Source organism: Myotis davidii, unplaced genomic scaffold (assembly GCF_000327345.1).
Source record: "Myotis davidii unplaced genomic scaffold, ASM32734v1 scaffold67, whole genome shotgun sequence".
NCBI lineage: Eukaryota > Metazoa > Chordata > Mammalia > Chiroptera > Vespertilionidae > Myotis > Myotis davidii.
The window spans coordinates 1098462-1111094 of record NW_006298521.1 but is presented as its reverse complement, the minus strand read 5'-3'; the positions used below and the strand labels follow the sequence as shown (position 1 = coordinate 1111094).

Below are 12633 nucleotides of genomic sequence, written 5' to 3'. Positions count from 1 at the left end.
TTGCCCCCTGTCTGAGAAGGGAGCTGAGGGACATGGAGGGGAGGCCGAGCCCTGAGCCCCGCCCGCTGCGTTGCAGACATCAACGAGTGCCGGCGCTACTCCGGGCGCCTGTGCAGCCACAAGTGCGAGAACACGCTGGGCTCCTTCCACTGCAGCTGCTCCGCGGGCTTCCGGCTGGCGCCCGACGGCCGCTCCTGCGAAGGTGAGGCCGGGCCAGGCGGCCCGCGGGGACTGACCCACGTCCATGTCCCCAGCACGTGTGGGAGGACAGGTTCGCGGGGGACGCGCCTGTGGAAAGGTTGCTGTCAGGGGCTGCGCGAGTTTCCCTGCGTCCCGGAGGCCACGCACCTGCCCGCCCAGCCGCCCCCTGGGCGACAGGGCAGATGCGGGGAGAGTGTGGGGTCTGTGCGGGGTCGGAGCCACAGAGCCACCAGTTGTTCACGTGACCGTGGGGAGTGGCTGACCTCGCCTGCCTTGGTGGCCTCATGGGGGAAGTGGGGTGGATGCGCCAAAGAGAAACAAAAGCTGGTCAGATGTTACGTGGACTCTGGCAGGGGAGAGACCTTGGTGTTCGCTGCTCTCAGCTCCACCAAAACAAAGGGGAGCTTTAAGTGCTGGGTGTGTGGTGTTTTAGGGCGGCCGGTGCCCTCGTCCTCAGAGGACCGGTGGAGGCTGCATGCTGAGGGCTCGGGTCTCTGAGTGCGCGGGGGTGGGGTGATGGAGGTTGGACGGGCTCCTGGTGCCGAGAGCCTGGCTTCTCAGGTGACACTGGCCCCGATGGGTGGAGACCAGGTGGTCATTGTGTCCAGCGCAGGGTCTGGACATGCTGGGCCTCAGCACAGGCCTCGCCTTCTGTGGGGCCAGGCTCTGAGGTCAGCAGAGAGGGAGACCTGTGACAGCCCCGACGATCCCCCATGTTGCCTGGCAGGCCCTGTTCTACGCAGGGCAGTGCCCGGGCCAGGGTGCAGCCGGGTGCAGGCGCGGAGGCCCCAGGTCCCAGAATAAGAGGAAGCTGGGGTCAGAGGCTGTTACTGCCGCCCAATGGGAGAGGGTGCCGCTGGAGGCAGGCCGTGGTGGGGATGGGGGATCCAGCCCTCTGTCTTTCTGGGGACCCCAGGCGACCCCCAGCCCCGCACTCAAGGACCTCCGGCTCTCTGCCTCTGTTCAAGGCCCCAGGGCCGGGGGCCATGGCTCTGAGGTGACCCCGCGCACCCTCTCTTTCAGATGTGAACGAATGCACCAGCAGCCCCTGCAGCCAGGAGTGCGCCAACGTCTACGGCTCCTTCCAGTGCTACTGCCGCCGCGGCTTCCAGCTCAGCGACGTGGACGGGGTCACCTGCGAAGGTGAGTCTGCTCCCTGCGCCGTCTGTGCAGCGCCTTTCCCCTCTGCCTGACACTTCCTGGGCGTCCCAACCCGCCCTGAGGGTGAGGTTGGGAAAGAAGCTAAGCCACTCGCCATGTGTTTCGTTAATAAACACACAACGGTGGTGATCACCGTGTGTGCCGGGACCCCCGGGGTGAGGAGGGGGCTCGGGGCCACCACATCCCTGACCTTTGAGGGCCCCTCCCTGGCGTGGGCCCTCCTTCTCAGCATGGGTGCGCCCCACACTCTCCAGGGAGTCGGGGGATGCACCCTGGCGATGAGTCAGAAGCGCTTCCTACGGCGCCTGGCCCAGCGCTTCCTTGGACTCCGCTGGGCTTGTTGCCGTTCCGGGAGGGTCTCCATCAGCACGTTCATCATGCTGAGCACCAGGCCCTGCCAGCGCGGGCTCCTGACCTGGGTCCCTCTGAAGCCCCGCCTGTCCCCTCTGCTCAGCCCCCATCCCGCCTCCTTCCCCACGTGAGCTTGCTGTGTGGCCGAGGCTAGTTCCTTCCCCTCTCTGGGCCCGTCTCCCCTTCTGATGTGATGCTCTCCGACGCCGCCCCAGCCCCGGCACTTCGAGGCTCCCGTGTGCAGCTGGCCCTGTGCGGCTGCCCACCCTGGCCCCAGCCTGGGCCCCTGGGGACACGCAGCCCGGCCTGGGCCACACGGCACTGAGGGTGGGCCTTGCTGTTGCAGACATCGACGAGTGCGCCCTGCCCACTGGGGGCCACATCTGCTCCTACCGCTGCATCAACTTCCCCGGGAGCTTCCAGTGCAGCTGCCCCCCGACTGGGTACAGGCTGGCCCCCAACGGACGCAACTGCCAGGGTGAGCGAGCTGGGCTCTGCGGGCGCGGGGCACGCTTGAGGTTCTGGTGTTGGGGCTGACGGGGCCACACCATCGGCGGGGTGCATTCAGGGAGGGAAGGGGAGGCCTCCATGGGTACCCTGGTCTCCCACACCTGCCCCCGCCCCCAGCACCCCTGACCACAGAGGGTTCTGAGCCCTCCACCCTGCCCTCGGCAGCCCCAGGGCTGGACCGGGGCTGATGGCCTGTAGGAAGAGGCGCGCCCGGGAGGAAATGGGAAGTCCTCACCGAGGACTCTGCCACAGCACGTTTGCTGAGTTCACAGTCAGTCATTTGACAAACCCCAGACCTTGCTAGGTGTTAAGGGCAAACAGTGAGCAGATGGTGGAGCTAAGGTGGCCACCCCTGCCCAGACGAGGGGAGGGTGTGGTCTGGCTGTGTGACAACTCCAGGGTCTCTAAGGCTGGGAGGGTCCATTGGGGCTGGGGGTTGGCTCTGGCCGGGACGGATTGGGGACACTGGGCTCCCATATGTGATGTGCTCCAGGGGTCATCCTGCAGCCTGTGCCTGTCCTGGTCACGGGGGTGCTGAGGAGACCTTTGTGAGCGAGTGACCTGGGTCGCTGCCTTACCTCTGGGATTGGCCCCGAGGCTGGATCTAGAGATCAGACCTGTCCAGCCCCCTCCTCCAGAGCCCCCACATGGGCTGGGGACCCAGAGGCTCTGGAGGCCCCCGGTTCTGTAGACGTCATTTCTGGTTTTGAAGAAGGTGACCCTGACCCAAGGCAGCAGCTGGGCGTGTCCTGGGAGGCCCCTGCAGCTGGTCCTGGCTGTTTTCACATTTCTGAGGGAGCAGATAACTTCCCAGGCTCCCTCATCACAGCCCCGGGGTCCTGCCAGACGCAGCAAAAACACATTCCTGAGCCCGGGCTCTGGGCCAGTGAGATTAGAAGTGTTACTTTCTCCACTGAGGTCAGGCGTTCAGCCCCTCTTAAGAGATGCCTCCTGGCTCGGTGATGTCCCCTGGGCCCCACCATTTGGCTGCTCCAGAGGGTTGTGGGCAGGGGGAAGGCTCCCATGTCCAGGGTCCAGCCCAGACATCGCTGACCCTGGACACCTGGCACCACGTAGAATTGCACTGGGCCTCGGTTTCCTCATCTGTCACACGGGGCTCGCAGCTTCCCTCTTTCCTCGCTGGCATGTTCTGAGTCATGTAAGGTGAGGGCGATGAGCCTCGGGAGAGGCACTGGCTGGTCAGAGCGTGGGCCCTGGCGCCAGCCTGCCCGGGTTCAAAGCTCGGCTCCGCCACTTACAAGATGTTTGACCTTAGGCCAGCTCCCCCCAAATGAGGGAAACAGTCCTTGCCTCAGTGAATTGTTAGGAGAATTAAGAGAACTCGGTGAAGCATTTCCAGGGCATCAGAGTTTAGCTGTAATCATTGTTATGCTCATTCCAGGGATTGTGAATAATCAGTAAACACTTTATAAATTAAACGTCCTAGAAATAAAAGAGCTGGCACAGGGCGCTGCTCCAGAGAGCAGTCAACAGAGGGCAAGGATGGCTCGATCCCCACCCGACCCTAGCTGGTAGGAGGCCCCAGCTCCCCCGTCTGTGGGTGGGGACTGCTCGGGTCGCCTCGGCCTTCACTGTGTTGCTTTGGTCTCTTGCAGACATTGACGAGTGTGTGACCGGCATACACAACTGCTCCATCAATGAGACGTGCTTCAACATCCAGGGCAGCTTCCGCTGTCTGTCCTTCGAGTGTCCGGAGAATTACCGTCGCTCCGCGGACACGTAAGTCCCTCGGCCGTCAGTTGTCTGTCTGTGTCGGCCTTCTTGGGAGTCCGCCTCCCAGCCTGGGCAGGTGGTTAATGAGTGTGCCCCCCGCAGGGGTCTCGGGAAACTCAGGACTGCAGATTCTCAGGCCCCTGAATGTCAGGGAGACTGGTCACAGATACCAAGGTCTCCCCGGAGCTGGAGGTCAGCGGGCCGGCTCTCCCAGCAGCCTGTGCGTGGAGCCAGGCAGAACCCAGCCCTCTTGTTTCCCAGTGGGAAACTTGGTCTGGGGCAGCTCTCTGGGCCTCAGTTTCCTCATCTGTAAGACACCAATGTCAGGATGCTCTCAATCAGGTGAAGGTGGCGACGACGCCGGGTGGCCCACGTGACAGGTTGGGGCATCGCTATTAGGAGAACCCGTCTGAAAGCCGGACTGTGTTCAGCCCCGTGGCTTGGGGAATCGTGTGGGAGATTCCATGGCCATATGCCATTGTGAGCCCACCGTCCCAGGCCCCTGGGCTGCCTGCAGGGTGTTAGGGATCCCCTTCCTCAGGGAGCAGTGAGGTCTCTGCGTCCACCGCACACCATCCCACCTGGTTTTATTTCGTCTCGGTTGGCACCACGGTCAGTTGTTTCAGGAAAAGCTCCCCGTGGGAGACGATCTCAGGAATGTGCATACGCGAGCTGTCCTCCGGCCCCTGGACATGGCTCCAAGCCAGCACCCAGCCGGGCTGACTGTGGGCTTGGCCCCTTGACCTTGAGCCTGCCCCTCCCGCCGGAGGATCAGTCCACCAGGCCCCAATGTCCACTTGCTCAGCCCCAGGGCCCTGGCTCCTGGTTCTGGCCCGGCCTCCAGCGTGTTGAAACCCTGAGCAGGTTCCAGCCAGACTCAGACAGCCCAGCCCTTGGCAGCCTCGCCCTCCCCCGGGCTGCTCTGCGCCCCGTGTGTTTTGTCTGCTTGGAACCCAGCACCCGCTTCCTTCCTGGCTGGTCGGGAGAGCGCTCCAGCACTGGGCTTGTGAGTGCGCAGCCTTCCAAACAGGCTGTGGTTACGCAACGGCCAGCGGGCGGTGGCCCTCCTCTGGTTAAGGAATCCCGTGTCCTTCATGGAGGCTGTGCTGCCCTTTGTCATTGTAAGTCCCCTGTCCCACAGCTCCGTCCACCTCTGCTGTTTGCCGCCGGCCTCTAACACACAGCCAGGAGAGTAGAAGGCAGGAGGCCGCCCTGTGCGGGTCCTCACGCCTCCTGAGCTGCGGCTGGGCGGGTTGGCACCGTGCGCGAGGTTGTGTGAAATCTGCAGACCTCCCCTCAGTTGCTGTGCGCTCTGGAAGCCCTCGCCACCCTCAGTGTGGGAGAAACTTCCTGACTTGCTTGGGGAACATTCATCGCAGGCCTACTGTGTGCAGGCACCTGGGCTGAGAGGCCCCCAGCCCCTGCCCACTAGCAGCACTGCAAAACCAGCAATGGCCAGAGTTCGGGGGTCCTGAGACCAAGGAGGGCCCCCACATAGCTGGGGTGGCGGCAGGGGGCGCTTGGCTTAGGCAGTGCTTAAATGAAGCAGGAAGAACTGAGGCAGGCAGAGAGGGAGGGGGTGGAGGGCACGACCACAGCGGGGTGTAGTCACCCATTAAACAGGGAAGGAAGGAGCTCCCAGCAGTGACCTGGGGTGTTCAGCAAGGAGCAGCGTAGCCTCACCGAGCGGCTGATGCCCGAAGGCCTGGTCTGCCCCCACCTCACGGATTCATCGCCTGCTCCCTGGGCTGGAAAAGAGGGCGATCGTCCTTCTTCATAAATAAGGGCAGGACGTGGGCCCACCCACTGTAAGGGCGAGAGGCAGCAGGCGGCTCCCGGGGCCCCTCCAGGGAAGGTGGCTGCTGTATGAAGGCCCATTACTGCTCACTGGTGCCACCCAGTGGAACAGGCGGAGAGTGAAGCTGAGAGGGTCCTGACCTGAGGAGGCCAGGCGAGGCCCGTGACTGTTCTCACCACCCGGGATGCTGATACGGCTTTGTAGTCAGGCAGGTCTCTAGACCTTGACCGGAAGCAGGTCCCCTCATGTCCTCCATGTCCTCAGTGGTACCGGGAGTGGGGACGCCCCCCTTCTGGGCTCCTGTTGGATGGCCTGTGACTGGGGGGCAAAGCCCGCTCCATAAAGCTCGCTCCAGTTCACCTCTTGCGGGGTTTGGGTGGGCACCCCAAGGCCTATCTTACTGCCAGTCTGTGGCTCTCCTGTTCCTCAGTGCCGTGGCCTCGGGGCAGTCTCTGGCCACCCAGGAGCCCTTGCTGCATCTGTCATCCCTGCTTGGCAAGGCCTTGGGGACCAGTGAGCACCGGCAGGGATGAGCCCCAGGCGCCAGCCAGTGAGCGCTGGTCTTAAAGCGCAGTGGTGGCCAGGAGGGCGGTCCGCCTGCCGGGGTTTCCTCCGGACCCAGCGTCAAAGTAGAGGCTCTGCGGCCTCCCCGCAGCCTCGCTCTGGCGGCCGGCCGTGTGGCTGCTGGGTTCCTCGGCCCTCCGATGGGAAGGCGGGGCGTGGCTCCTGCCAGGCCACATGGTCACAGGGCGCCACTGCTGCTCCCAGGAATCTGTCTGGTTACAGTTCTCTCCTGTTCTGGCCCCTCTTGAGGAATCACTGACCAGCCTGGAGTCCAAGTCGAGGGCTGCCCGGTCCAGTCGGGGGCTTCCTCAGAGGCCACGGAGCACCGATCCCTTAGGGGGAACATAGTGACAAGTCACTGACAAGTGGCATCAGTGGAATTTTCCATTTTACAGCCCATTTCCTTCCTCCTCATAACTCCTCTTAATGACCTGGTTCCGTGACCGTGGGAAGGGTTTGCATTAGAGCCGCACTGGGAAGGCTGGAGGCAGCCCGTCTGTGTTTGCCATTCAGCGAGAGCGGCTTGCTCAGGGCCCTCGAGGGGCAAGGTGGAAGCTTCCCTCGCTTGCTGGGCCTCAGCCTCCCTCTCTCCATGCAGTCTCCTGGGCAGTGTCCCTGGTGACCAAGGGCAGTACTTGGAGCATGGCCAGCAGGCTGGCCACAGACCACGGGGCCAGGCCTCGCGGACCGAGCAGGCTGTTCAGATCCTGATCACACAACCCCCCTGCCCGCCTGAGGGGTGTCCCCGGGTCCCGGCGCCTGGGGTGGAACTGGAAATCCTCTCTCCTCCGCGGAGCCTCCTGAGACTCATGGTCTCAGAAGGCAGAGCGGGCTGGGCAGCCTTGGTTCTTGGTTGGCACGGCTCTTGGCCTGAGGGCGCAGTTGCCGGCGGGCGGGGGGTGAGGCCCTGCCCTGGCGGCTCCTGGGGCTAGTCTCCAGGAGCGTGAAAGTCAGGGACAGCGGCAAGCGTAACCAGCCTGGGGTGGCCAGAATGGCCTTGTGTCCCGGGAGAAGGGCGGGGCCTTGAGGACCTTTTTTCTCTGATATGCGGTGGCTTTCAAAATTACTTTTTCATGGAATGTGGGGTATTGTGACTAAAAAATTGGGGCACATTCTTCTCATGTGCACGATGAGGTGGACACCGAGGCGCGGGGACCAGGGGCTGGCTCCCCTCTGCTCTGTGATAGATGTAGTGATGGACCCGCCTCAGTCTAGACCAGCGGTTCTCAACCTGTGGGTCGCGACCCCTTTGGCCGTCGAATGACCCTTTCACAGGGGTCGCCTAAGACCATCCTGCATATCAGGTATTTACATTATGATTCATCACAGTAGCAACACGACAGTGATGAAGTAGCAACGAAAATAATTTTATGGTTGGGTCACAACATGAGGAACTGTATTTAAAGGGCCAGAAGGTTGAGAACCGCTGGTAGACCCATGAAGACCGTGCCCTTCCCTGTCTGCAGGAGGTTTGCCAGAAGCAGCAGCAGGTGTTCCGGGCGGTTCGGTACAACAGGGCACTGCCCGACAGAACGGCTGATGTTGGAACCGATCAGGAAAGTGGGGCCATGCTGACTCGTGCACGTTTGCTGAACACACAGGAGGTGCCGCGCCCATGCTGGGCACGGAGATAAAGCCAGGGCGCCTGCCACGCCCTTGGGCAGCGAGCGGCCTAGGAGTCAGGCTGAGAAATGCCCAGTGCCAGGAGGGCTGGGGGCTCTGTGACTGTGGGGCTGGGACTGTGGGGACCCGTGAGCAGGAAGGCATGTCTGGCTGTGTGTGTGTGATGACTGCGGAAGCCGTACCAGGACGTCACGCACATTTCCCGTTCCTCCCCATCCACACGTGCTGAGTCAGTGTTTCCAAATCAAACCCTGTCCCTGGAGAGGGGACAGGCCACACAGGTGGGCAAGCTTAACGCACTGAAGGAGACTAGCGCCACCTGCTGGCCAGGCGCACCGGGCCCTTTCTAAAGCAGCTGCTCCTGCATGCAAGTGTGTGTATGTGTGCGCAAGTGTGTGAAAGTGCGTGCATGTGCATGCGTGCATGTGTGTGCATGTGTGTGTGTGTGTGCAAGTGTGTGTGTGTGTGTGTGTGTGTGAGAGAGAGAGAGAGCGAGAGGATGCAAAGTCTTTGAAGTGGGGCTGACTTGCCTCAGCCACTGACTGCGGCCTGGAGTCATGCACTCGCGGAGCTTGTCTCCCGTCAGTAGAGTGAGGAGAAGGGTGTGAAGGGAAGTGAGCGGGTGGGATGGGCAGCATGAAGCCGCACCGCCCAGGTCAGGTCGCCTGGAGCGCTCCCATTGGCCTGGGCTTGGCTGTCTCTGCGGCTGGGCTGTCTCGGGTCCAGGCCGCCTCTTCTCCTGCTTCTCCCTCTGCTCCGGGTTCCCTCCCAGGCATGGCTCGCTCTTCAGTGTGCCCGTTCCTCACATACCTGTAGCGCCATGAGCCCACCCCAGGGCCGGCCTTTCTAAAACCCAGGGTGGCCAGGGGGGAGGGCGCCATCAGTCCTGAGAGAGAGGCTGAGGTAGGCAGTAAAGGAGACCACGCTCACCCACCACGTGAGTGTGAAATAAGCCCAAGTAACCCAGCACGAGGATGAAAACTCACCAAGCTGGTGGGGGGCGTGATGGAAGACGAGGGCGGTAGATGCTCCAACTGGAGAATTTAAACAGTCCACGTGGCAGGACTTCCAGGGCAGGTCGGCCAAGGCCTAGGGCTCCACCTCCACTCTGGTTCCTAAGGCAGCTGTCTCCACAGTATGATGGGCCTGAATGCAGGTATCTCCTGCCGCCATCCTGTCACAGGAAGTCAGAACCTGTCCCCATCCTGTCACAGGAAGTGAGAATCTGTCCCCATCCTGTCACAGGAAGAGAGAACCTGTCCCCATCCTGTCACAGGAAGAGAGAACCTGTCCCCATCCTGTCACAGGAAGAGAGAATCTGTCCCCATCCTGTCACAGGAAGAGAGAATCTGTCCCCATCCTGTCACAGGAAGAGAGAATCTGTCCCCATCCTGTCACAGGAAGAGAGAATCTGTCCCCATCCTGTCACAGGAAGAGAGAATCTGTCCCCATCCTGTCACAGGAAGAGAGAATCTGTCCCCATCCTGTCACAGGAAGAGAGAATCTGTCCCCATCCTGTCACAGGAAGAGAGAATCTGTCCCCATCCTGTCACAGGAAGAGAGAATCTGTCCCCATCCTGTCACAGGAAGAGAGAATCTGTCCCCATCCTGTCACAGGAAGAGAGAATCTGTCCCCATCCTGTCACAGGAAGAGAGAATCTGTCCCCATCCTGTCACAGGAAGAGAGAATCTGTCCCCATCCTGTCACAGGAAGAGAGAATCTGTCCCCATCCTGTCACAGGAAGAGAGAATCTGTCCCCATCCTGTCACAGGAAGAGAGAATCTGTCCCCATCCTGTCACAGGAAGAGAGAATCTGTCCCCATCCTGTCACAGGAAGAGAGAATCTGTCCCCATCCTGTCACAGGAAGAGAGAATCTGTCCCCATCCTGTCACAGGAAGAGAGAATCTGTCCCCATCCTGTCACAGGAAGAGAGAATCTGTCCCCATCCTGTCACAGGAAGAGAGAATCTGTCCCCATCCTGTCACAGGAAGAGAGAATCTGTCCCCATCCTGTCACAGGAAGAGAGAATCTGTCCCCATCCTGTCACAGGAAGAGAGAATCTGTCCCCATCCTGTCACAGGAAGAGAGAATCTGTCCCCATCCTGTCACAGGAAGAGAGAATCTGTCCCCATCCTGTCACAGGAAGAGAGAATCTGTCCCCATCCTGTCACAGGAAGAGAGAATCTGTCCCCATCCTGTCACAGGAAGAGAGAATCTGTCCCCATCCTGTCACAGGAAGAGAGAATCTGTCCCCATCCTGTCACAGGAAGAGAGAATCTGTCCCCATCCTGTCACAGGAAGAGAGAATCTGTCCCCATCCTGTCACAGGAAGAGAGAATCTGTCCCCATCCTGTCACAGGAAGAGAGAATCTGTCCCCATCCTGTCACAGGAAGAGAGAATCTGTCCCCATCCTGTCACAGGAAGAGAGAATCTGTCCCCATCCTGTCACAGGAAGAGAGAATCTGTCCCCATCCTGTCACAGGAAGAGAGAATCTGTCCCCATCCTGTCACAGGAAGAGAGAATCTGTCCCCATCCTGTCACAGGAAGAGAGAATCTGTCCCCATCCTGTCACAGGAAGAGAGAATCTGTCCCCATCCTGTCACAGGAAGAGAGAATCTGTCCCCATCCTGTCACAGGAAGAGAGAATCTGTCCCCATCCTGTCACAGGAAGAGAGAATCTGTCCCCATCCTGTCACAGGAAGAGAGAATCTGTCCCCATCCTGTCACAGGAAGAGAGAATCTGTCTCCATCCTGTTGCAGGAAGTGAGAACCTGTCCCCATCCTGTCACAGGAAGCTTTTACCTGTCCCCATCCTGTCATAGGAAGTGAGAACCTGTCCCCATCCTGTCGCAGGAAGTGAGAATCTGTCCCCATCCTGTCACAGGAAGTCAGAACCTGTCCCCATCCTGTCACAGGAAGTCAGAACCTGTCCCCATCCTGTCACAGGAAGTCAGAACCTGTCCCCATCCTGTCACAGGAAGTCAGAACCTGTCCCCATCCTGTCACAGGAAGTCAGAACCTGTCCCCATCCTGTCACAGGAAGTCAGAACCTGTCCCCATCCTGTCACAGGAAGTCAGAACCTGTCCCCATCCTGTCACAGGAAGTCAGAACCTGTCCCCATCCTGTCACAGGAAGTGAGAATCTGTCCCCATCCTGTCATAGGAAGATTTAACCTTACCCCATCCTGTCACAGGAAGCTTTAACCTGTCCCCATCCTGTCACAGGAAGTGAGAATCTGTCCCCCATCCTGTCGCAGGAAGTGAGAATCTGTCCCCATCCTGTCATAGGAAGATTTAACCTATCCCCATCCTGTCACAGGGAGTGAGAACCTGTCCCCATCCTGTCACAGGAAGTGAGAATCTCTCCCCCATCCTGTCACAGGAAGTGAGAATCTGTCCTGATCCTGTCACAGGAAGTGAGAATCTGTCCCCCATCCTGTCGCAGGAAGTGAGAATCTGTCCCCATCCTGTCATAGGAAGATTTAACCTATCCCCATCCTGTCACAGGGAGTGAGAACCTGTCCCCATCCTGTCACAGGAAGTGAGAATCTCTCCCCCATCCTGTCACAGGAAGTGAGAATCTGTCCTGATCCTGTCACAGGAAGTGAGAATCTGTCCCCCATCCTGTCGCAGGAAGTGAGAATCTGTCCCCATCCTGTCATAGGAAGATTTAACCTATCCCCATCCTGTCACAGGGAGTGAGAACCTGTCCCCATCCTGTCACAGGAAGTGAGAATCTCTCCCCCATCCTGTCACAGGAAGTGAGAATCTGTCCTGATCCTGTCACAGGAAGTGAGAATCTGTCCCCCATCCTGTCGCAGGAAGTGAGAATCTGTCCCCATCCTGTCATAGGAAGATTTAACCTATCCCCATCCTGTCACAGGGAGTGAGAACCTGTCCCCATCCTGTCACAGGAAGTGAGAATCTCTCCCCCATCCTGTCACAGGAAGTGAGAATCTGTCCTGATCCTGTCACAGGAAGTGAGAATCTGTCCCCCATCCTGTCGCAGGAAGTGAGAATCTGTCCCCATCCTGTCACAGGAAGTGAGAACCTGTCCCCATCCTGGCACAGGAAGTGAGAATCTGTCCCCCTCCTGTCACAGGAAGTGAGAACCTGTCCCCATCCTGGCACAGGAAGTGAGAATCTGTCCCCCTCCTGTCACAGGAAGTGAGAACCTGTCCCCATCCTGGCACAGGAAGTGAGAATCTGTCCCCCTCCTGTCACAGGAAGTGAGAACCTGTCCCCATCCTGGCACAGGAAGTGAGAATCTGTCCCCCTCCTGTCACAGGAAGTGAGAACCTGTCCCCATCCTGTCACGGGAAATTAGAGTCTGTCCCCATCTTTGTTCCGAGTCCTGGCTGGTCCTGTGACACAGACAGGACCTGGGCCTGGAGTCCAGGCCTAGAGGGGAACAGGGAATAGACCTCCCGCCCAAGCATGAGTCTGCTTCCTCACTCTGACCTTGGGAAGGCACTGGCTCTCTCAGCCTCAGTTTCCCCATTTGGACAATGGGGTCGTACCCGCTGACAGTGCAGAGGGAAGGCGTGGCGGTGCAGAGCCGAGCACTTGGCCGATGGCCGCAGTCAGGGCTGCTAGTGGGAAGACGATCCTTCCGGGGGTCCTCTCTGCAGCCCCCCAGGAGCCCTGGTGGCCCTGACCACTGGGGCCGGGGCTCTGCCGGTGAGAA

General features: G+C 60.1%; 1 protein-coding gene across 2 annotated transcripts in view; it reads left to right on the top strand.

Annotated features, from left to right (window-relative positions):
• The window catches only part of FBLN1 (fibulin 1), a 57294-nt gene that overhangs the window by 18671 nt on the left and 25990 nt on the right, over window positions 1–12633 (top strand). For both annotated transcript variants that reach the window (XM_015570748.1, XM_015570749.1), the window contains exons 10-13: window positions 77–202; window positions 1225–1344; window positions 2060–2191; window positions 3840–3963. In XM_015570748.1, coding sequence (XP_015426234.1) covers window positions 77–202; window positions 1225–1344; window positions 2060–2191; window positions 3840–3963 — 502 coding nt within the window. The remainder of the gene's footprint in view (window positions 1–76; window positions 203–1224; window positions 1345–2059; window positions 2192–3839; window positions 3964–12633) is intronic.